A 25,337-nucleotide genomic window follows, 5' to 3' on the forward strand; every position below is an offset into this window, starting at 1 on the left:
ATGGCACCGCGACGCAGCATATGAACTTTAACAGACCTTCTCAGATTACAGGTCTCAGATTAGCACCCTTTACTGTTCACTCCTGAACACAACCATATTGGCCCTCATCCAAAGTAGTGCACACCATCAAATGGGGGGGCCACTGGATACACAGGGGCCCCTGTCCATGTCCTCCGCCTCCAACTGTTTCCTGTCAAGGTGTGCAGGCTTTTCCTCTTCTCCTTAAATGTGTTGATGGATAACGTGGCCCAGAAACAGGAAGTACCCTCCGTAGGTGCAAAAGCATTTTTGACAATTGCAGATGTGAGAACGGCTTGATAAAGTCCCTAAAGTATTGCGACAAATAGGCGTTTTGTCTTCTTTTGGCTGTAAACTTCGAAATGTTGGGTTTTAAGTTAAACTTACTATGATATTAATGTATATACTCTCAGTTTTAATTGGATAGTATTTGTATACAAGATAGTTTCACCATTCAGATATGACAGTAGTTTGTATACAAAGTACCCCTATTTTAGGGCATCACAAGAGGTGTCAATGATGGTGTCAATGGAAGCCTATATGAGGCCCAAAATTTGGGCTAATCAAAAAAACAGCAGTTTGGAACGTCAATCAAAAGAAAGCAGCGGTGTTGATCAAAGTGGATGATCAAAGAATCAACCTCACCATAATCACGAAAAGACCCAAACAGCTGATCACTGACACTCCAGGACGTTGGCGTGGATGTGTCTGTGAATGTCGTCAGCAGAAGACATCACCAGCAGAACTGCAGAGGGACACATTGCAAGTAGCACAAACTATTACAGTGTCATAAAATGTGTTTCGTTCGGCATAATGAAGATTAAGATGTACGTGAGGGATGACAAGGGGAAAGTATGGTGAAAAAAAATGTATTACGTTCCACAGCATACCACCTCATCTGGGCATATATTTATTTCCCCCGGAACATGCTCACTTGTCTTCATTGATAGTGTGACTGTATGTAATTATTTCATGTTGGGAAACATTTTGTCTGCTGAAAGCAGCGTTTTCATACAGAAATACAACGGTGACATCATACTCCATTAGCAACTAGAGAGTTTTTCAGGACCAAGACGTGTGAAGTTGTGGATTGGCTAAAGTCAATCTCCAGTTTAATCCAATTTAGCCACTGAAAATGTACAGGTCTGGCAGGTCATACCCAAAGGAGATACCCAGTGTATAGTGGGGTGGACGTCTCAGACGTATTAACAGGAAGTTATTGAATATTGGCTTTGCGAACAAAATGCTCAACACTAGAGCTTAATTTGTTCATGAATCTGTCCCAAAACCTTTGGTATGCTAAAATACGGGGACTGCCTGAACAACGTATTGTCTGTAAAACCACTGATTGAACCTTTTACCACATCATAATAGTATGACTTAAAATGTAACAACGTGGAGCCAAAAAAAAAAAGAAAAGCTTAACTGATGCAGTTGTTATTGGACAGCACTTTAAATTTGATTGATTGGTCCCCTTCCTGTACCTTTGGAGGAGATTAATGACCTTCTGGGCTTTAACCGACAGAATGAAACATAAACTTCCATCTGGTCTGTCTGTGATGATGAGCGAGTTTCATACAATCACTTTACAGAGTCAAGTCCATCTGTTGGAAAGACATCATCAGCCTTTGGCACTTGCAGGGACGCCACGAACAGCCAGGACATGATGTCACATGTCATCGAAGTTAGTTGATGTCTTTGCCTGCCAATTGTTATGGGTGTCCAAATATTTACCAGGGCTCTCAGAAAACAGCCTCTCAGAAAACAGCCTCTCAGACGCAGCCTCTTAGAAAACAACCTCTCTGATGCAGTCTCTCAGATGCAGCCTCTCAGAGAACAGCCTCTCAGAGAACAGCCTCTCAGAGAACAGCCTTTCAGACGCAGCCTCTCAGGTATCCCTGGCCGGCGTCCCTTTATGCCGTCTTTTAAACTCTAACGGCTTTGCATCAGCCCAGCTCTCAGCGTCAGCCCAGTTCTCAGCGTCAGCCCAGCCCTCAGCATCAGCTCAGCTCTTAGCGTCAGTCATTGAGGGAATGTTGCCGTTAAGTTGGATTCGGGTTTCTTCAGCGTCTGCATTCTGTGTCATGTCACGTGGCAGCAGCTAAGTGCAAACACAGCGATTCCTCTGGGGCTTTGTTCTGCCTTGTGATTTGATGTCCTGTACAGGAAGAGTTAGTGGACACCTGGTGCTGTTCTCGACAAGTTTTAAGTTTTTCCAAAGCCTTGTTATCCTTGGACGTCCGTCCCGACTTGTCAGACGCGCTTCAGAGAGACGTGTGATGATGGAATCCTCCAGGCTGCCTGCTTCAGAAACTCTTTCTACTTGACAGTGTTGGGTGGTAAATAGTCACCCAGTATATACTTTGAAAATGAAATCCTCCTTTTACCCTCGGCTTCACTGGCTAATACCTTCCCAATTTTATGCTATGTTGGTGTGTATAACCTAGTGATGCTATTTTCTGAATGTCTGTTGACATGTCTTTCTTTATCGAGTTGGGCCGAACCCCTGTTCTGTGTTTGCCTCACTTTTTTTTATTTTTATAAACATGCCGAACAGTGTTGGAAAGACAGGGAAGTAAGTCAAAGGGCACCGGGAAGGATTTGAACCCGTGCCAGCCCACGCTGCGACAACAGCCTGGTAGATCACCATGTCCTTACAGCAGACGGGGAAAATCTTCTGATATGCATCGTGTTATGGAACGACCCCACCAGCACCACCACCTCCTGAGTGTGAATGAGGAGCTGTCGCTTTTTGCCCTGAATACGTCCTTACATCAGCCGACTGAGGCAGACCTGCCGTCAGAAGACAGTGTAGCAGGGTGTTTGTATCCTTCCTCTTATTTCCAAGGCTGAGGAGTCACACCAGGGTCCTGACAGATACATCCGGCAGCTGCATGCTCCTTCCTGTCTCTCTCTCTGTCTCTCTCTGTCAGTCTCTGTCTGTCTGTCTCTCTGTCTCTCTCTGCCTGTCTTTGTCTCTCTCTCTGTCTCTGTCTGTCTCTCTCTGTCTCTCTGTCTCTGTCTTTGTCACTGTCTCTCTCTGTCTGTCTCTCTCTCTGTCTCTCTCAGTCTGTATCTCTCTCTGTCTGTCTCTGTCTGTCTCTCTCTCTGTCTTTCTCTGTCTCTCTGTCTGTCTCTGTCTCTTTCACTCTGTCTCTTTCTCTCTGTCTCTGCCGGTCTCTCTCTCTGTCTCTCTCTTTGCGGTTTGCTTTCTGTCTCTCTGTTTATCTGTATCGTGTCTGTCTGTTCGTGTCACTATATCTGTCTGTCTGTCTCTCTGTATCTGTCTGTCCGTCTCTGTGTCCGTTTGTCTCTGGGTATCTGTCTGTCTGTTTCTCTGTGTCTGTCTCTGTCTGCTGCATGTAGAAACCTTTTGTCCGCATTAAAAGAGCTTCTACAGGGAAGTTGGGACACTGGCAGAATTTAAATAGGCTTGTCCCTCTCTGAAAGGACCGACACTGTCTGGCGGAAGGCCGGGTGAGTGTTAGAAGGGAGGGGGGTGGCTGGTGAGGGAGGGAAGTCTCTTCAGCCTTCCTTGACCACGGTCTGGGTCTGCCTCAGTGTTTTCCTCCCTGTCGGACCATGTTGCCATGGCATGCTAAGCCGGTTGGCACTGGTGTTTTAAATGGTCCGTTGCTTCTGAATGGCGTCTGGTGGGACTGTCATTAGAGGCCGGTGCTCCACATTGCATAAGTGCGTCTTTGCCTTCAGACGTTGGGGTCTTTTTGAGAAGCTGCCTCGTTGTAAGCAGCCGGACGTTGCCAGGGAGATATGTGCGGGTGAAGATTGTCTCCGTAAATTGTGACTTGCAGTTCTGTTTGACTTTAAAGTTGCATTGTTTAGGTCATGTTTATAAAATTGTAAATACCCTCTTCAGACATCCTTGCTTCTCCCTGGGGATTTTCATGGATTTAGAGGATATTTGGGATTGGTTTCATGGGCTTTCAGCTGACAGGGCAGCAGTTGTTTCCCCCTACATTGGGACTCAATTATAGTTGACATAGAAATCTGCCTGAGCCCACGAGGTATCAAGAGCCACTGATATGGTCTATTTTGTGGTCTACGCTTCAGAATGATGTGGTCTATTTTGTGGTCTATGCTACAAAATGATGTGGTCTAACTAGTGGTCTATGCTACAGAATGATGTGGTCTAACTAGTGGTCTACGCTACAGAATGATGTGGTCTACTTTCTGGTCTATGCTACAGAATGATGTGATCTAAATAGTGGTCTACACTTCAGAATGATGTGGTCTATTTTGTGGTCTACACTTGAGAATTATTTGGTCTACTTTTTGGTTTATGCTTCAGAATGATGTGGTCTACTTGGGCAAAACTCTAATAAATTCTTTATTTAGGCAGCTATGAACGGTGGCATGACAATGTTCCTCCCTCTCTCTCTCTCTCTCTCTCTCTCTCTCTCTCTTTCTCCATCTGTCTCTTTTTCAGGAAATGTCAATTCAAGAAGAGTCAAAGGAATTAATGTAACTGTTTGTTGCTGAATTCCCTGCCATTCACATGGTAGCAATCTTATAGAGAATAATTTAGTAGTGCTTGGTTTGTCATGGAAGTGTTTTATTGGCTTTAGTGTACTGGGGAAGCTGGACCAACGCGGGACTATGCTGTGATTTTCTAGTGGATACTTGAAGTCTGACAAACTGCGCTGTCAGTGGTTTACAAATCCCCTGTATGACCCATGGCCAACCATGGGTGTGTTAATGTCTGCCCCTGTGTGTTAGGCTGTGCTGAAAAACAAAGTCAACTGGAGGTTGTTTGGGATGCAAATTATGTCCCGAATTCCAATGTGACAGGCAGCCGTCCCTTGACTCTTGCTGAATGTCGCGTACGCGCGCGTCTTCGTAGTACAACGCCGGTCCGAGACTTCTTCCTTCGCGTCAGCCGTGACGGTTCTGCTTATTTCTGCCGGGTTGTGTCTGTGGACTGTTAAGGAGTAGTGAGCTCCTGTCTGTCTGTTTGTCCACTACAGAGAGGGCTGCTGGGAACAGCGTGATCTGGCTGCCAGGTGTCTGCAGTGGGGACGGAGGGCAGTGTCCCAAATGGCAACCTATTTCCTGTGTAGGCCAAGAGCAAAGCTCTATTCCCTGGTCGAAAGTAGTACGCTATGAAGGGAATAGGGAAGGAGAAGGAGAAGAGACTGCCTCTGACAGACACGCAGACAGACAGGCAAACAGGCAGGCAGACAGGCAAACAGGCAGACAGACAGGCAAACAGAGGCAGGCAGACAGAGAGACACTTGGCTCTTGTACTGTATTTCTGTCAAAAGCAGGTGACGCAAACTAAGAACAAACTCTTAAACGATATTTTAAATGGCATTGTATTCCCTATATACTGTAGGGCCCTACTTTTGAAAAGGCAGTATGGCCCCTGGGTCAAAAGTAATGCACTATATAGGAATTAGAGTGTTCTTTGGGACACCAACTCTGTTTCAGATTATTCATGTCTATGTGGAAGCTTTGACTTTGAAAGTCTATGTTAGTGTGGCGTAGTACATAGTTGTATCAAATGTTGTTTTCTTCTTGCTTTAAAAAATAGTTAGCAGAAAGTGGTTGTGTGACACAGAACACTGACCAGAAGATAGAAGATCTCGTTGTAGTTGAATACTGTCAACTAAGGTCTTTGGTGAAGGAAAATGTACTTATTATGACTGTCAGATGTTGTTTTTCCAAGACACCTTAAGAAGAATGCACTTATTGTAAGTTGCTCCGGATGAGAACGTCTGCTAGATGTCAATGTACAAATGTCAACGGCACACTTAGACAGCTTTACCAGTTGCATGTTGTTTTAAACATGCTGTGAAGTGGGCGACTGTTTAGTCTAGTTTGTACAGAGAATTTGTCTACCAAAGAAATACATTTTAGGCACTCGCTCACTGACTGTCTGAGGGACTTTATAGAGTGGGCGGTCGGCCTGTGTTCAAAGGCTGGAGATCAGAGAGAGAGAGAGTGACTCCGTTCTAGAGGGCTAGTCTTTGAGTTGGACTGGAGGGCAGGGCAGGCAACTCCATGATATCTGCTTTGGAGTGGATTTATTGGAGTGGATTTTTCGGAGTGTGTGTGTGTGTGTTTGTGTGCACGAAGAGAGTGCGCTTAGGGGGATGTGTGTTTGTCTCCGCGTCTGAGCGCGTACATGCTCTCATATGTCAGGTGAAAAGTAATGCACTATATAGGAATTTGAGTCAGTGAGGTGACTTGCCATTTGTGTTTGAATAAACACACATTTTGTGTGTCTGTATATGTGCCTGTCCGTGTGTGTTTGTCTGTATATGTGCCTGTCCGTGTGTGTTTGTCTGTATATGTGCCTGTCCGTGTGTGTTGTCTGTATATGTGCCTGTCTGTGTGTGTTTGTCTGTATATGTGCCTGTCTGTGTGTGTGTGTGTTTGCTTCATCTCGTGTTCTGTGTACTCTGTCCACTTCCTGTCTCCGTCTAAGCCTCCTCCGTTCTTCCCCTTTCGTCCCCAGCAGTTTGTGGAGCATGGGTACCACTGCCAGTGCTGCGCCACAAACCGTCTCCTCGTCCAGCTCCCTGTCGTCGGCGGCGCCGCCTCACCATCAACCGCTTGAGGGTATCCATGGCAACGGGATGGCGGACAGCAGGCAGTCTCTCAGCATGAGTTCCTTTCAGACCGTGAACGTCCACAACAACAAGGCCAAGTCCATCATCACCAACAAGGTGGCCCCAGTCGTCATCACGTAGGTCCCCTAACGCCTCACATCGCTCAGTCGCTCTGGCTCTACTGTGGAGCCATGATGGTGGATGGAGTATGTGTGTGTGTGTGTGACTGGTGGGTCCAGAGTGTTTGTGCGTGTGTGGGAATGTTTTGTGTCATCTAATCAGACTCTTGTTTGATTTAGATGAACCACCCTTTGTTGTCTAACCAATTCAGAGTTTTTTTTTTTTTTGTGAGTCTCCAGCTGGAACTGCGGCAGAAACGCTGAAGTTAATGCTTTGTTCCACCCTGTTGAAGAAGATAGCTAAAAGCTAGCTGTATAATTACTGTTTCCTGTTCCAGGTATAATTGCAGGCAGGAATTTCAGATCCACGATGATCTCCTTAAAACCAACTACAAAGTGGGCCGGATATCAGACTCAATGCCCGAACACTACATGGTCCAGGTAATAACAGGCCTCCAGCCACCACCCATAATGTCTTGCCCGCTGAAAGACCTAGAATAGATCCAACCAAGTCTGCTCAAGCTTGTCACCAGTTATTCTGATGATCAGCCTTTTTATAAAAGCAAAAAATAGAGCATGCTGGGGATTATGATAATGATGGGCGTGGTTTCGCATCAGCATCGACTAGCTTGGCCAGCATCATCCCAGCTTCACCAGTTTCACCTGCATCGGCTGGTCACCAGTATCTCCAGCTTGGCCTGCTTGTTGGCCAGCCTAATCAGGGTTGGACCAATTTGACCGGGCGTCCAACTAGCTCTGACCAACATAGACCAGCTTGATAATATAACAATACGGAGGGGGTGAAATATGTTGTTGTGCTCTCTGGCAAGAGACCATACCCCAAATGGTACTGTAAGTCAGTCTTGAAAGGAGCACAACTATGCAACCCCCCATTTACATGCCGAAGTGGAGAAGAGGCCCAGGCCTAATTCACCTGATGGGCCACCCCCCTTACGCCTGTTCCCTCCCACATCACATTGACGTGTCCGAATTCTGCGGCAGCTCCGAGGACATTGTGATGTGTCGTTTTTTTTATGATCTTGCCCGGGCCTTTAGTGGAGTGTCGTCACCCTTCTCATTGGTCCTTTGATCCCCCATCACCCGTCACTGAGCTGTTTAGGCACTCGGAGGTCCTTATTGTCGCTGAGGAGTTTCTGTTTACTCACGTAGATCTCCATGGTTTCACCTGACAGATCTGAAGGAGGGCTCACAGCTGATAACGAATGACCCGGCTGAACAGATCAGTGTGACATTAACAACATTAACAGTTAAAAACAATAGATGAGTTGCCGGTTCCCCATCGTAGTAAAACTCATCCCCTATTGTGGCCAAATGCTAATGTAGATTGTGTAGAGGAATTAATGTGTTACAAAGTCCTAGTAGATATTTAGGTAACTAAATGAAGTGTTACATGTACTGAATGGCTATAGCACCAGTGACAACTTTCCATGTACAAAGGCTGGAAAAATCCACTTAACTAAAAGATCGATTTATTGATTGAGCCATTCATCAGTGGCCTTTATTCGACATCCGCAGGGGGAGTTCTTCCTGGTTCAGGATGTGAACAGCAAGGCTGATGTCCTCAACACTACAGGCAGCCACGGAGCGCCCAACTTCCGACAGGTGAAGGGAACCTACCCTCTATTTGGAATGGGCCAGCCCAGCCTGAATGGCTTCAAACATGTCCTCCAGTGGCTGCAGAGTCAAGGGCACGAGGTAATGTTTTCATTATGACCATTTAGTCCACGGCTGGTGACCCAGACCCATGGGGATGTGGTTAAAGCATCCGTTGGGGGCCACCGGCAGTCCCATGAGTGAAGTAGTAAAGTAGCTTTTAGTGAAAAATCTCTTAAAGATGAAAATAGTGTTTTTCTTTTCTCTGAACATCCTGTCTCTCTCTCTCTCTCTCTCTCTCTCTCTCTGTTTGTCTCATCTAATCCGTCAACTCTTTTTCCAACCATGTTTTCAGTAAATATTTTGAGGGGTCAAGTAGTCTCTCTGTGTTGTGGGTCATATTGATGTCCCGGAGCGTTAAGCAAACACATCTAATCCCTACCCATTTTGGGAAAAAAAGATGACTGGACCACCTCAGTCTAGGTTTGTGCCCTGAACTGTGCTGTTAGCAGACTGTGGCTGGGAAGCCCCATAGTCGATGCTTATTGTCGAGCATAGTGGGGAAGCATTGTCGGTTGGAAATGAAGGTTCTCATAGTGCTTTAGCGACACCCACAGGCGACTCTGTGTGTCCACAGTGGAGTGAGCATGCCTGCAGTCATGTTGACCCATGTGGCTCCTCAGTTGGAAGAGAATTGTGGGGGTGGGGGGGGTTTGGCGACTTGACACAGACACCAAAGAGGAAAGCTTTCCGTGATGTTCAACTCTCCTGAAATCCTCTGTAGTTGTTTTAATGAAACATTTAGACTTCATGAAATTGGGGAATGGAAAAAAAGAGGGGAAACATTTCAGTTTTCCAGGTACATTTTGAAATATCACATTAAAATACATTTCAAATACAAAAACACTATGTGGAGAAAAAGCATTTCACATGTATCCTAATATATGATCCAAAATATTTTAGGTATTTTATCAATTATTTCGGAATGGATATCTAGTCCACTTTTTCTGACCGAGACTCATAAGGCAAGTTATGGAGCCTAAGATCTGTTGTCAAAGCAGTGCACTATATATCGAGTGGGCGGACATTTGCTGGACCCACGCTTAGTCACGGTTATGTTGGGAAAAAATTATATCCACCATGGAAACTGACTGTCATTGAAATGAAAAAGAGTAAATTACACAGCAGCAAGCATGATCAATTCCTGTGGTATATATCAAACAGAAACAGAATGTTTCCAGTTGGGTTTGGAACAAAGCTCTAAAGATTTTTCTGTCAAATTGACTGGCCAGTTGAAAAGTTTTTATCATCCATATTCCTGGGTCTGCCTTGAAAAAGCATCTCATAGTTGGAGGTCCTCCAAAACAGGAATTAGGTAATTATGGTCTGTAGCACACGACAGATTCTGGCTTTTAATACTGACTTAAGGCTGTACTGGAAGACTGCAGTTACAGTATAGTTGAACTTTTAAGATGGAAATGAAAAATGTTGTGTGGAGAACCTTATCCCACATAGGGGAGAACCTTTTCCTAGATCCCTGCTCGGTTTCGGTGAATGACTCCTCTCCTCTTCTACCAGGAGGTGTATTTTTTCTGCGTGCGGGAGGAACCGGTGGTGTTTCTTCACCTGGAAGATAACTTTGTTCCTTACACCCCCCGGAGGAAGGAGAACCTCCATGAGAACCTCCATGGCCTTGACAAGGAAGGGACCGTGGAGAGTCTGGAGCTGACCATCAGGAAGGAGGTGGACTGACTATTACCAACAAAAATGCCATATTGATTTTGTGATATGTAATTACCATGACTGTTCCCGTGTTCAAGTTACGGGGGTGTAATATATATTTTTTTAACAATAACAATGAGACATCCTACTATAAATTCAAATATGTAGAACTACCCGCCAAGCAACCAGTAACATAATGAAAAAGACTACAAACCATCTAGCCAGCTATTTCTATTTACAGTCCCTTAAAACCATACTTTCCAAACAAAACTACACTTAATATATAGACTAACAGAATTCCATTACCGTCTGCATTACATACAAAGCTACCGATGCATTCCAGTTCCAGTGAATAAAAAATATCCTTGGAAGGATGCTTAATTAGAAATAAATTATTATATAAAACTAATGAACAAAAACAAAACAAAATCAGGCCAGCACATTGATAGTGGCAAGATCTTAACCAAAATGTAAATAATCATTAGGCGATGTCCATTTTATTATGATAAGTTATTCTTGTTTAGAAAAATGTGCATGTTCAGTGCTCCGGGAGTAGATGAATAGGCTTACGTGGTCTGTAGACTATCAGGCCCACAGCTGAGAAAACCCTTTTAAACCGTTACAGATGTTGCTGGGATGCACAGGTATGCTTTCGCTAGCCATGATAATTTCCTGTACTTGGCTGTAGCAAGATTTTTAGTATGTAAGAAATAACCCGTCATTACTGTCGCCAAGTGAGTCAATCAGTAGTACAGATATTTTTTGTTGACATTTCGACTATTTGTACTCACCCCTAATCTATCTATATATATATATATATATAGATAGATTAGGGGTGAGTACAAATAGTCGAAATGTCAACAAAATGTTTTTGAAGCACCTTATAATTTTATTACAGCACTCAGTCTTTTTGGTTAGGAGTTTATTAGCATGACACATCTTGACGTGGCAATATTTGCCCACGCTTCTTTGCAAAAGCGCTCCAAATCTGTCTGATTGCAAGGACATCTCCTGTGCACAGTCCTCTTCAGATCACACCACAGATGTTCAATTGGATTCAGGTCTGGGCTCTGGCAGGGCCATTCCAAAACGTTAATCTTCTTTTGGTGAAGCCATGCTTTTGTGAATTTCGATGTGTGCTTTGGGTCGTTGTTGCGTTGAAAGGTTAACTTTCTCTTCATCTTCAGCTTTCTAACGGACGCCTGAAGGTTTTGTGCCAAAATTGCCTGGTATATGGAACTGTTCATAATTCCCTCCACCCTGACTAAGGCCCCGGTTCAAGCTGAAGAAAAACAGCCCCAAAGCATGATGCTGCCACCACCATGCTTCACTGTGGGTATGGTGTTTTTTGGGTGAAGTGCAGTGTTGTTTTTACGCAAAACATACCTTTTGGAATTATGGCCTAAAAGTTCAACCTTGGTTTCATCAGACAATAAAACATGAACGTCCAGTTCTTGGTAATGGCTCTATTGTGCCATATTTTCTCCACTTGATGATGACTGTCTTCACTATGTCCCATGGTATATCCAATGCTTTGGAAATTCTTTTGTACCTTTCTCCTGAATGATATATTTCAACAATGAGATCCCTCTGATGCTTTTGAAGCTCTCTGCGGACCATGGCTTTTGTTCTGAGATGCAACTAAGAAAATGTCAGGAAAATCCTAATAGAACAACTGAACTTTATTTTTGATTAGTCACTTTAAATGATGGCAGGTGTGTAATGACTTCTATTTAACATGATTTTGAATGTGATTGGTTAATTCTGAACACAGCCACATTCCCAGTTATAAGAGGGTGTTCACACTTATGCAACCAGGTTATTGTAAGGTTTTTATTTTTTATTTTCCCCCCTTGAAGATTTCAGTTTTTCAATTGAATTGCTCACATTATAGGTCACATAAAAAGTGGAAATAGTTCGGACATGATTTATCTTTGTCTCATTGTTTTACATCACAAAAACCTGGCATTTTAACAGAGGTGTGTAGACTTTTTATATCCACTGTATGTATATATATATATATATATATATATATATAGAGAGAGAGAGAGATTTATAAAAATTTTGACATGTGGTTTTCTGGGTTATTTTGTTGTTATTCTGTCTCTCACTATTCTAATTAAGCTACAATTAAAATTATAGACTGATCATTTGTTTGTCAGTAGGCAAACGTACAACATCAGCAGGGGATCAAATACATTTTTCCCTCACTGTATGTGTATATATACACACACAGCTTTGGAAAAAATTAAGAGACCACTGCACCCTGTTCTTTCCTTTCCAAAAAAGTTGAAAAAGGGTTAAAAAGGTGCAGTGGTTTCCAAAGCTGTGTGTGTATATATATATACAGTGAGGGAAAAATTTATTTGATCCCCTGCTGATTTTGTACGTTTGCCCACTGACAAAGAAATGATCAGTCTATAATTTTAATGGTAGGTTAACCCTTTTTCAACTTTTTTGGAAAGGAAAGAACAGGGTGCAGTGGTCTCTTAATTTTTTCCGGCGCTGTATATATCTATGTTTATGGAGATCAGTGTCTATTTCTGACTATCTATGTCTGTTTGTTTCCTATTGTCTATATCTACGTTTAAATGTATTATATGCCTGTATATTATTACATTTATTATAATTCATGCATTGGAATGATAATGTACTTCCTTTGGTTTCCTCAGCTCCATGACTTCGCCCAGCTGAACGAGAATGTCTTCTACGTGTATAACGACATAGAGCACTTCAAGGACGAGCCCCAGAAGATGACCATTACCTGTGAGGAAGACGTCCGTGTCACAGAGGAAGTCTACAAGAGACTGCTGTTCACCATGCCACTCTACAGGTTGCCAGTGACTCTATCTTTTGTCCTGGGAGGGCAGGCTTGCATAGAGAGGCAATCAGAGGCATTTCCAGGGAATGCGAATAGAATGTATCCCCGTCTCAATACAAGTTGTAAAGCACACACACACGCCCACTCAAACACACGCCCTGTGAAACGAACACTCTTACTCACTCCTGTATCACTGGAGATATAACATCCTCCTCTGACATACAGGAAGTTGTCTTTAAGTGTCCTTTCAAGTCACATTGTGCAAGAGTGTGTATATGCGTGTGTGTATATGCGTGTGTGTATATGCGTGTGTGTATATGCAAGAGTGTGTATGTTGGTGAGTGTGTATATGCATGCTTGTGCGTATGGCGTGAAAGACAAAATTATCCGATCGTACAGTGATCGTGTCAGATCAGATATTGGCTCAATTAATTGAGTCTTGGGTGAGGAGAGACTGAAGGCTGTTGGTCTCTGTCCAGGTCAAGCTTCTCTCTGTTTTGACCCACACATATAAAGGTAATGTTTAGGTAACAGACCTGCAAAACAGAGACCAACAAGGACTGTGGCACTCTCTAACTGCCCCCCCCCAAACACTGTCTGTCTATTTCTCTCTCTGTCTCCACACACTGTCTCTCTTCCTTCTTCCTTACCTACCTCTTTCGTCCCTCCTTTCTCCCTCGTTCTGACTCTTGCTTTCACCCTTTCAAACCTTTCCCTCTTTCTCTCCTCTTTTCTCCCTCCCTCTCTCCCTTCCCCTCCCTCCCCCTCCCTCTCTGTGTCTCAGATACCACAGGCTACCACTACCAATGGAAGGAGCGCCTCTAGAGAGAGACTTTGATGCCTTTATTAACATTCTGAGGGTAAGTCTGTTGAGGTCAACCCCGTTTCAGTTGCAAGAGGAGTTTGGAAAATGGGAATTTCAGTGGTGTTCTTGATTTGATTTGGGATTGACACCAACTGCGATTTTGGTACATGCCGGCTCAGAACACACTGTGCTGTCCTGGAGACAGTGCGGCTGTCCTGACGTGTGTTTAGCGAAAGATATTGATGAGTGGAACATTCCGGGACATCTGGAGATTCTCAACTGGTTTCTGAAGAGCAAGGCGGAAGGCCGACCCTTATCCTCACTCTCATTGTGCTTGGAAAGGTCCTGGTTCCATTTTAGTACAGATTGGTCCTCTGCTGTATATGATGTCAAACTGGTCCAGGGTTCTGCAAGATGTTAGATGGGTCCATTGATCTACAATATGTTAGATGGGTCCATTGGACTATATGATGTTAGACAGTTAAGTGGTCTACTAGATGTTTTTCAGGACTGGCTGATTTAGACTGACCAGCTCTCTATCTGCTGCCCTCCATGTTTTATAGACTGACAATACCTTCCTGATATGCTTCTCTACACTTCCTGTTTCCGTGGTTAAAAGTGGGGATACTTAAGTTATAGTTTTTGTGAAAACTGCTGGATAAAATTCAGATAAGTCATCCTGTCTGTCAGAATAAAGAATATTTGAGCCAGTCCTGATCCTTTGGTTGTCAAAACATAATTGAGGCACTTTACCCAGAGAGCTAAAACACTCTGATAATGTCCTTCAGCCAAAGTTTTGGTCAGCTTTCTTTTACACTTCATGTTCTCCTAATCCTGTGTTTTGTAGGAGTGCCCCAACCTGTCTTTGAGAAGGGACGTGTCCAGGCCTTTGCCTGCCCTGTTGTTCAGCTGTCAGGTGGGGGTCGGGAGGACCAACTTGGCCATGATCCTGGGAACGCTGGTCCTCAACCATCTGAAGACAACCCAGGAACCACAACAGTAAGACAGAAACCACCACAGTAAGACAGAAACCACCACAGTAAGACAGGAACCACCGCAGTAAGACAGGAACCACTGCAGTAAGACAGGAACCACCGCAGTAAGACAGGAACCACCGCAGTAAGAAATGAAACCACCGCAGTAAGACAGGAACCACCACAGTAAGACAGGAACCATCGCAGTAAGACAGGAACCACCACTGTTACATAATGTATTACACCAAGCCTTGAGAAATTTCGTGACAAATCTGTTTTTGGGCTGTTTGTGGTTATACCAAACAAACCTGAGCCCTTAAGACGACACCGGAATGCTTTGACACGGATGTCCTTAGGATGTCAACATTTGCCATGTTCTTTTCTGCCTGTTTTGTCTGCTTGAGATGTTGTAATTAAATTACTGTTTTTTAACAAGATTTGCCTGCTGGATATACACTGCTCAAAAAAATTAAGGGAACACGTAATCATCACAGTATTACACCAAGCCAGTTAAACTTCAGAGATATCAATCTGTCCAGTTAGGAAGCATTTGTGAATCAATGTCACCTGTTTTGGTGCAAATGAAAGTGACAACAGGTGCACTGGAGAGGCAACAACAAGGCAACTCCCAAAAAGGGATTGTTTTTGCAGGCGGTGGCCAAAGACAGTTGCTCTCTCCTTATCCTTCCTGACTGGTTCTTCTCTAGTTTTGCGTTTTGCTAGTGTCCTTGTCACTACTGGTAGCATGAGGCGGTGCCTGCAGCCCATTCAGGTTGCACTGGCAGTCCAGCTCCTCCAGGATGGATAATCCATATGTGCCGTCACAAGAAGGTTTGCAGTGTCTACCAGTACAGTCTCAAGAGCATGGAGGAGATACCAGGAGACAGGACGTTACACAAGAAGAGCTGGACAGGGCTGCAGAAGGGCATCATCCCAGCAGCAGGACCCGTATCTGTTCCTTTGTGTGACGAGGAACAGGAGGAGCACTGCCTGAGTCCTACAAAATGACCTCCAGCGGGTTACTGGTGTGCATGTTTCTCACCAAACTGTCAGAAACAGACTCCATGAGGGTGGCATGAGGGCCTGACGTCCTCTAGTGGGACCTGTGCTCACAGCCCAGCACTGTACAGCTTGTTTGGCATTCGCCAGAGAACACCAGAATTGGCAAGTCTGCCATCGGTGCCCTGTTCTCTTCACAGATGAGAGCAGGTTTGCACTGAGTACATGTGACAGACGTAAAAAAGTATGTGACAGATGTGGCCAGACAGATGTGTTTAGGCAGTTCCTGGATGACAAAAGCATTGATGCCATTGACTGGCCCTCACGTTCCCCAGACCTCAATCCAATTGAGAACCTCTGGGACGTTATGTATCAGTACATCAGACACCGCCAAGTAGCTCCAGACTGTCCAGGAGCTCACGATGCCCTGATCCAGGTCTGGGAGAAGATCCCCCCAGGACACCATCCACCATCTCATCAGGAGCAAGCCCAGACCTTGTTGGGAGTGCATACAGGCACATGGGGGTCATACACACTCCTGAGTCACATTATGAGTTGCCATGATGAAATTCATGCAAGTTGGAAAAGCCTGTGATTTCAATTGTTTATTTTCATTTGAATTCAGCCCTCAATCGGTTGTTGATTTTGGTTTATCCCTTGTTACGCCATTTTGTTCTGAACGAATTACACAATGAACAGTAAAGGTTTTGATCTTTAATATATTTCGTTCATCAAGACCAGATGTGTGATTAAGGTGTTTTGAGCAGTGCATTTAAATGTTTTATTTGTCAGTAACCAAATGCAGTGTTGATGTGGATCTACTATAATGGACTGTATTATAACGGCTTGTCCTGTGTGTTTTTTTCAGGTCCAAGGAGGCTTCAGGGCCAGACACCAAGCCACTATTCCAGGTCATTCAGACCCTGATCAACAAACTACCTAAAGGAAAGCAGATCATGGAAGAGGTTGACCAAGCTATTGCTCTGTGTTCAGAAATGCACAACATAAAAGAAGCTATATATGAAAATAAAAAGAAGCTTGAAGCTATTGGAGATGATTATCAGATTCAGGTAGGTTGTGTTTCAGATTTACATTCTAAGCATTTTAACGACAAACTAGCATTATAATTTGTATACAGCAAGACTGTGTATGTGTTCCAAATGACACCCTATCACAACCTTTGACCTGATCTGTATGCTGTTTTTCCAAGACACTGACTCCTCTGTGCCATCTCTGTCTTCCAGGGAAGCAGTACCAAAGACTACTTTCTCCACAGAGCCATCCAGAGCCTGGAACGCTATTTCTACTTGATTGTGTTCAATGCATACCTTCATGAACAGGTATATGTCTTATTCCAGGCTGCATTCCTCCTCCCCTTTTCCTCAGCATATAGGGTACACCTGTTTTCTCCCTAACCTTTGTCTTCAAATTAACCTTAGCCCCCAGCCCTAACATAAATCCTTATGCTTAACTGTGCCTTAAACCTAGCCCTAACATTACGCATCCTAAACCACTTTCTTTAACCTAACACTTAGCCCCAAACCTAACATTAAACCTTATCCTAAACCCTTTCTTTAACCTAACGCCTAGCCCCAAACCTAACATTAAACCTTATCCTAAACCCTTTCTTTAACCTAACACCTAGCCCCAAACCTAACATTAAACCTTATCCTAAACCCTTTCTTTAACCTAACACCTAGCCCCAAACCTAACATTAAACCTTATCCTAAACCCTTTCTTTAACCTAACACCTAGCCCCAAACCTAACATTAAATCTTATCCTAAACCATTTATTTAACCTAACACCTAGCCCCAAACCTAACATTAAACTTTATCCTAAATCCTTTCTTTAACCTAACACCTAGCCCCAAACCTAACATTAAACCTTATCCTAAACCCTTTCTTTAACCTAACACGTAGCCCCAAACCTAACATTAAACCTTATCCTAAACCCTTTCTTTAACCTAACACCTAGCCCCAAACCTAACATTAAATCTTATCCTAAACCATTTATTTAACCTAACACTTAGCCCCAAACCTAACATTAAACCTTATCCTAAACCCTTTCTTTAACCTAACACCTAGCCCCAAACTTAACATTACGCCGTATCCTAATCTGGAGTTGATTGATCAGATATGTGTCCCAGGCTCTGCATTTAACCGAAGCCGAAGACTATGAAAAACCCTGTTGGTTTGTGTTTCAGTATCCTCTGGGCTTCGCGTCCAACTTCAGCACCTGGCTCTGTGGTCACACCTGGGTCTACCGACTCCTGGCTTGCATGGACCAATCAGAACTCTCTGTTCCGCCGGATTTGATCACGAAAGGAACTCGCATTCTGGTGGGCTCCTCCCCCATATGACATTGTGTGAGACTCACGCTGACCCCCAGCAGAATGTTAAACGTAGTCAGGAGCAGTAGTTAATTTGAGCCGGAACAAGATCCAGCACACAGATCTTCCTCAGTTTGTTCCGGGACCTACTTTTCACAGATCCGGTCTGCTGAGCATTACTCATCTTTTTCCATGTCTGTGTTCACTTTGCACTGTAAAAAACTCTACTAAATGCAATCAGAGTTCGTTAAGTTGTCTTTTCCTGGAGTCTCTTGTAGCCTCGGCACTGCCTGACAAGATTGGGAAAGTTTTAGCCTTTTGTTTTCGGCTTTTTGTGCTACCGATGTGCTGTAGCCTATTCGCGTCGAATTGCCAACTGGATCCATGTCTGTCATATGCCCGGCACCTCCTGATTTATAAATTAAGCACTGGTCAGGAGAATAGATGTAGGAGTGTAGTTCAGTCAGCACCATAGAGATGCAATTCATGTTCAGTCATGAGTATAATTTACATTTTCTTCTTAAAAGAGTAAACATTGTTAGATGGGGCACCCACCCAAGTGGAAACAAGCAAAAGTACATTTTACTCCAGGATGTTTCGAAACCGTCAGCAAAGTCATTGCTAGAAGGAAGACAGTTTTTTCTACTTCAAGTTGTTGTTTTTTTGTTGCCGTTTGTTATGAATATTTCAAGCTAAAATCATACTAATTTTCTCACTTGTTGTGTCTCTTTCCCTGTGTGTTTGTTCAGGTTGCTAATGAGTCCTTATCTCCAGACATCCTGAGCACTGTGAAGGAGATGAAGGTGGCCAACTTCAGACGAGTTCCCAAGATGCCCATCTACGGAATGTCACAACCGACATCAGAGGTACGACCACTTCACGACACGCTCTTTCCGTGTCCTCCATCAGAAGACGCTGTTATTTGTTTCCATTTTCAGCGTTCAGCAGCATCTAACAATCAGCACATTCAGCTCTCTTTCCGGTTCAGTAGTTGATAAATCTTAGGGTTTCGAGCTGCTGAGTCGGCTGATACGAGAGCTGAATTATGAGGACGTGTGTTTCTAGGCAACGGGTGCAGTTCTGGCCCACCTGACTGATGACAAGAGGAAGTACCGCCACATCTTGTGGGTCAACCTACAGGATGAGCTGGTGCTGGAGGGGAATGGACAGGTTTTCACACCCAGAGAGCCCTCCTGTCCGGAGCAGCACATCCCTGTCCCTGCTACAGACCCTACACAGATAGAGGTACTAATCCCTGTCCCTGCTACAGACCCTACACAGATAGAGGTACTAATCCCTGTCCCTGCTACAGACCCTACACAGATAGAGGTACTAATCCCAATCACTTCCCTGACCTCATCCCCGTCTCTGCTACAGACCCAACACAGATAGAGGTACTAATCCCAATCACTTCCCTGACCTCATCCCTGTCCCTGCTACAGACCCTACACAGATAGAGGTACTAATCCCAATCACTTCCCTGACCTCATCCCTGTCTCTGCTACAGACACTACACAGATAGAAGTACTAATCCCTGTCTCTGCTACAGACCCTACACAGATAGAGGTACTAATCCCTGTCTCTGCTACAGACCCTACACAGATAGAGGTACTAATCCCAATCACTTCCCTGACCTCATGTCTGTCTCTGCTACAGACCCTACACAGATAGAGGTACTAATCCCAATCACTTCCCTGACCTCATGTCTGTCCCTGACCCTATTCCTAAGCATATTGAGGTTTTGATGTTTCTCTGTGGCTGATTCTGTGTAATTCCAAAGTGTGACATTTGACGGGGCAGGGTCTTGAACCCAGCACCATTGGCTCTGCAGCCAGGCACAATACCCTGCCTCACCAAATAGGGACATCCCCTTTGGAGGGCAACTAGGGGCCTCACCAAGGTCGGGAGACCGCCCGACCAAATAGGGGCATGTCCTCACGCTTCATTAGAACGAGTCCTGTGTGTAGACACACTTCTCTGATGGTCATCCGTGCGAATCCCACTTCTGGCACCCGAGCTGGCTCTATGACCCGTCTATGACCCGTTTACGTTAGCAACAGCCGATGCTGGCCCCATGACCGAGCTGGCTCTATGACCCATCTATGACCCGTTTACGTTAACAACAACCGATGCTGGCCCCATGACCGAGCTGGCTCTATGACCCGTCTATGACCCATTTACATTAGCAACAGCCGATGCTGGCCCCATGACCGAGCTGGCTCTATGACTCGTCTATGACCCGTTTACGTTAGCAACAGCCGATGCTGGCCCCATGACCGAGCTGGCTCTATGACCCGTTTACGTTAGCAACAGCCGATGCTGGCCCCATGACCGAGCTGGCTCTATGACCCGTTTACATTAGCAACAGCCGATGCTGGCCCCATGACCGAGCTGGCTCTATGACCCGTTTACATTAGCAACAGCCGATGCTGGCCCCTTGACCGAGCTGGTTATATGACCCATTTACATTAGCAACAGGTATCCACAAGTTGACAGTCTTGAGTAACTACTTATAATACTGTATCGTGGGTCTTACACTGCTTGTTTGATGCAGCTTGTATGATCCAACAGGGACAAATATGTCTGTAAAGTGAAGCCCCCCCCCCCCCCCCCTCCACCCCTTTCTGCCCCAGGGACTAGAGACAGCCCTGTCGGAGGAGGTCCAGCGGGCCCAGAAGTGGCTGGAGGTGTCTCTGGAGCAGGAGAAACAGATGAAGATGTTTAAAACATGCCTGACAGTGCAGGAGGTCTTCAACCAGTACAAGGGCTCATACCAGGGCCTGGTGTACAAACGCATCCCATTGTCAGACTGCTGTGCACCAAAGGAGGAGGTGAAGACAGTCTCACACACACACACACACACAGAAAATCTTTATGGAGAAATTGTGTTGGGCCTCAGGTTAAAATGCAGCTTTAATATGCAGTTAGAATGGTATGGTTTGTACTCCCTCTACTGGTGCTGAGTGGTATTACTGATATTGTACTGTATCATGGAAACGTGCATATAACTGAACTGTGTGTACGCACGTGTGTGTGTGTGTGTGTGTCTGTGTGTGTGTGTACGCATCCTCAGGACTTTGACAAGCTCATGGAGGCCATCAAGTGTACTTTGGCAGACGATTCCCACTCTGCCTTCGTCTTCAACTGCTCCAGTGGCCAGGGAAGGACCACCACGGCCATGGTCATATCTGCTCTCACCCTCTGGCACTTCAATGTGAGTTGGTTCTGTGTTCGTTCTGGAATACCAGCCTTTCATCCGGGAGCATTCAACTTTCAAAGGGTTTTTGCCATGTAAAAAACACATTGGAAATTATAGCAGACGCCTGCAAACCGTATTTAAACAAACCGGGAATGTGCACCCACTGTTTGTTTTTGACACAGGGCTTTCCTGACTTTGGTGATGACGAGATTGTCAGCGTTCCTGATGCCAAGTACACAAAGGGAGAATTTGAGGTGAGTAATGAACAGCATGGAGGCTGTCATAAAAACAGTACCTCTGAAGAGAGAGCCGGACATTGTTTGCAAAACAAGTACCAACTAACCAACTAACTACAACACTGTTTCCAAAAATGTTGGGACTCTGTGTAAAATGGAGATAAAAACACTATGCAGAAATGTGCAAATCATATAAACCCTATATTTAATGGAAATACAGAGTACAGAGACAAATGTCGAAACTGATGAAATGTTGTTCCTTGAAAAATACATGCCCACTTTGAATTTGATGCTAGCAACACATTTCAGGCAAGCTGGTACATGGGCATAAAAAGACTGAAGAAATTTGGTAGTACAAAAAAGAACCTGGTGGAACATCTCACAAGCAATTAGGTTAATTGGCAACGGGTTAGTTACATGATTACATGATTGGGTATAAAAAGAACATCCCAGAGTGGATGAGTTCGTCAGAATTGATGATGGGGAGGGGTTCACCACTCTGTGAAAGACTGCCCAGGCAAATAGACTGCCACAATTTAAGAATAAAGTTTCTGAATGTAAAATTGCAAAGAGTTTGGGGATCTCATACTCATACGGTCCATAATATCATTAAAAGATTAAGAGAATCCAGATAAATCTCTATGCAAGGGGACAAGGCCGAAAACCAATATTGGATGGCCTTGATATTCGGCACTGCATTAAAAAATAGACTGGTTCTGTAGTGGACATCACTGCATGGGCTCAGGGGCACTTGTGGAAATCCTTGTCTGTGAACACATTTGGTTCGCTCTTTCCACAAATGCAAGTTAAAACTCTACCATGCGAAGAAGAAACCAGATATAAACAAGATCCAGAAACGCTGCTGCTTTATCTGGACCTGAGCTAGTTTAAGATGGACTGAGGTGAAGTGGAGAGGGACCATCCTGTTTTTTATCAGGGCACAGCTCAGAAGCCAGCATCCGTGATGGTATGGGGGTGCATTAGTCCACATGGCATGGGTGACTTGCACCTCTGTGAAGGCAGCATTGATGTTGAACATTATGTACAGGTTTTGGTGCAACATATGCTGCCATCCAGATTACATATTTCTCAGGGAAGGCCTTTCTTATTTCAGAAAGACAATGCCAAGGAGGCCCTGAAATGTTGAACAGCTGAAATCCTATATCAAGCAAGAATGGGAAAATGTTTCACTTTCAAAACTACAGCAGTTGGTTTCCTCAGTTCCCAAACACAGAGTATTGTTAAAAAAGTGGAGATGCAACACAGTAATACACTTTTTTGATACGTGTTGTTGGTATCAAATTAAAAATTGTCATATATTTTTCCAAAAACAATACAATTTCTCTGGTTCAATATTTGATATGTTGCCTTTGTACTCTTTTCAATTAAATATAGGGATAGAATGATTTGCACATCATTGCATTCTGTTTTTATTTGCATTTTACGCAGTGTCACAACATTTTTGGAAACGCGTAAGTAGTGGTGTGCAGACTCAAGAGTCGCGTTTCTCTTCTGTTACTTTTTCATCTAAGTTGTTTGTTCGCCAAATTCTTCAACCTGATTGATATGTATTTCTCCAGCTCAGTGGCTCCAGAGTTGTCCCACTACTGTGTCAAATAAGGGCAAAAAAATTATATCAGCAGGCCGCTTATAGAGAAGAAGATTACATGTTTTAAAATAGTCATTCGATTCTAACTGACAAAAATTCACAAAGCCTTAAAGGATAATAAATGATTGTGGGTTACAAAGTTTATGGAAGAGATTGCTCTTATTATCCTCTCAGCCGTCAAGCCTCAAGGCATTTTATTAAGACACATTCACCATCTAATCTGGTTGAAGTGGCTACTAGACAAAGCGAATGAAAGATCCTGGAGTGAACATACCTGCCATGTGTCCAAAAGGTGGAAGAAGAAAAATATTTGAGTGTCACCCACATGGCAGTGATAAGAGAGAGCATGTCAGGATGATAGAACAATGTGATCTGGTGTATGGAGAGGAGAAAATGCCAGTCACCTGGCAGGAGTGGCCTCCCCGTTGCTTATAATCCATTAACGTGAGCCTAAACACCCATTCGCCCCCAAAAAACTAAAATGTTATATATATATATAATATACACACACACACAGTATCTCACAAAAGGGTGTACACCCAGGGGCGTTGGACTGGGGGGGAAAGGGGTACTAAGTATATAGGGCCCTAATGTGTAGAGGGGCCCTCGAAAATTTTTGAATCTTGAATAAAGTGGGGAGGGGCCCTCAGAGATCGCCTATGTACAGGGCCCAGAATTTTGTGCTACATCCATGTGTACACCCCTCACATTTTTGTAAATATTTGATTAGATCTTTTCATGTGACAATTCTGAAGAAATTACACTTTGCTACAGTGTAAAGTAGTGAGTTGTACAGCTTGTATAACAGTGTAAATTTGCTGTCCCCTCAAAATAACTAAACACACAGCCATTAATGTCTAAACCGCTGGCAACAAAAGTGAGTAAACCCCTTAGTGAAAATGTCTAAATTGGGTCAATATTTTGTGTGGTCACCATTATTTTCCAGCACTGCCTTAACCCTCTTGGGCATGGAGTTCACCAGAGCTTCACAGGTTGCCACTGGAGTCTTCTTCCACTCCTCCATGACGACATCACGGAGCTGGTGGATGTTAGAGACCTAGCGCTCCCCCACCTTCCATTTGACGATGCCATACAGATGCTCAATAGTGTTTAGGTCTAGAGACATGCTTGGCCAGTCCCTCACCTTTACCCTCAGCTTCTTTAGCAAGGCAGTGTTTGTCCTGGATGTGTGTTTGGGTCGTTATCATGTTGGAATACTGCCCTGCGCCCTAATCTCCGAAGGGAGGGGAATCATGATCTGCTTCAGTATGTCACAGTACTTACATGTTGGCATTCATGGTTTCCTCAATGAGCTGTAGCTCCCCAGCACTCATGCAGCCCCAGTCCATGACACTCCCACCACCATGCTTGACTGTAGGCAAGACACACTTGTCTTTGTACTCCTCACCTGGTTGCCGCCACACACAGTTGAAACAATCTGAACCAAATAAGTTTATCTTGGTCTCGTCAGACTACAGGACATGGTTCCAGTAATTAATGTCCTTAGTCTGCTTGTCTTCAGCAAACTGTTTATGTGCTTTCTTGTGCATCATCTTTAGAAGAGGCTTCCTTCTGGGATGACAGCAGACCAATTTGATGCAGTGTGCAGCGTATGGTCTGAGCACTGACAGGCTGACCCCCACACCTTCAACCTCTGCAGCAATGCTGGCAGCACTCATACGTCTATTTCTCAAAGACAACCTCTGGATAAGACGCTGAGCATGCGCACTCAACGTCTTTGGTCGACCATGGCGAGGCCTGTTCTGAGTGGAACCTGTCCTGTTAAACCGCTGTATGGTCTTGGCCACCGTGCTGCAGCTCAGTTTCAGGGTCTTGGCAATCTTCTTATAGCCTAGGCCATCTTTATGTAGAGCAGCAATTCTTTTTTTCAGATCCTAAGAGAGTTCCTGGCCATAAGGTGCCATTTTGAACTTCCAGTGACCAATATGAGGGAGCGTGAGAGCGATAACACCAAATTTAACACACCTGCTCCCCATTCACACCTGAGACCTTGTAACACTAACGAGTCACGTGACCCCGGGGAGCAGCGCTTGACATTAACGTTGCTAGTAGCTAGTGGTTTTCTAAAGTTACTAGCCACTCAGCATTTTCACTAGCCACCATTTTGTTGTTTGAAAATTAAGTTTTATTTGATAAAACTTGACTATGTTGTGCTACATCTTAGCCTGTCTTGTTCACTGGTTCAGTCACTAGTAGGCAAATGTGATACCCCACTTTACCGGACAACCCTCTGTTAAATACTTTATATAATGTGGCTACACACATGGAAAAAAACAACCATTTTAGTGTTAAATCAGC

At 44.3% G+C, this 25,337-nt stretch overlaps 1 protein-coding gene across 6 annotated transcripts in view; it reads left to right on the forward strand.

Annotated features, from left to right (window-relative positions):
* pald1a (phosphatase domain containing paladin 1a) overlaps window positions 1–25,337 on the forward strand; it is a 70,716-nt gene that overhangs the window by 6,348 nt on the left and 39,031 nt on the right. For 3 of the 6 annotated variants that reach the window (XR_002196867.3, XM_010868368.5, XM_010868353.5), the window contains exons 2-16: window positions 6,497–6,727; window positions 7,048–7,150; window positions 8,246–8,425; window positions 9,902–10,066; window positions 12,718–12,878; window positions 13,651–13,726; window positions 14,519–14,670; window positions 16,513–16,714; window positions 16,889–16,984; window positions 17,849–17,983; window positions 18,724–18,840; window positions 19,040–19,219; window positions 20,608–20,805; window positions 21,048–21,188; window positions 21,356–21,427. Coding sequence is in view for 5 of the 6 variants with exons in the window: in XM_010868368.5 (XP_010866670.1) it covers window positions 6,510–6,727; window positions 7,048–7,150; window positions 8,246–8,425; window positions 9,902–10,066; window positions 12,718–12,878; window positions 13,651–13,726; window positions 14,519–14,670; window positions 16,513–16,714; window positions 16,889–16,984; window positions 17,849–17,983; window positions 18,724–18,840; window positions 19,040–19,219; window positions 20,608–20,805; window positions 21,048–21,188; window positions 21,356–21,427 (2,196 nt within the window). In the remaining variant the exon portion in view is untranslated. The remainder of the gene's footprint in view (window positions 1–6,496; window positions 6,728–7,047; window positions 7,151–8,245; window positions 8,426–9,901; window positions 10,067–12,717; window positions 12,879–13,650; window positions 13,727–14,518; window positions 14,671–16,512; window positions 16,715–16,888; window positions 16,985–17,848; window positions 17,984–18,723; window positions 18,841–19,039; window positions 19,220–20,607; window positions 20,806–21,047; window positions 21,189–21,355; window positions 21,428–25,337) is intronic. The other 3 variants (XM_010868381.4, XM_010868362.5, XM_010868389.5) reach the window with 2 other exon arrangements.

This window comes from Esox lucius, chromosome 6, assembly GCF_011004845.1.
Source record: "Esox lucius isolate fEsoLuc1 chromosome 6, fEsoLuc1.pri, whole genome shotgun sequence".
In the NCBI taxonomy this organism is placed as follows: Eukaryota; Metazoa; Chordata; class Actinopteri; order Esociformes; family Esocidae; genus Esox; species Esox lucius.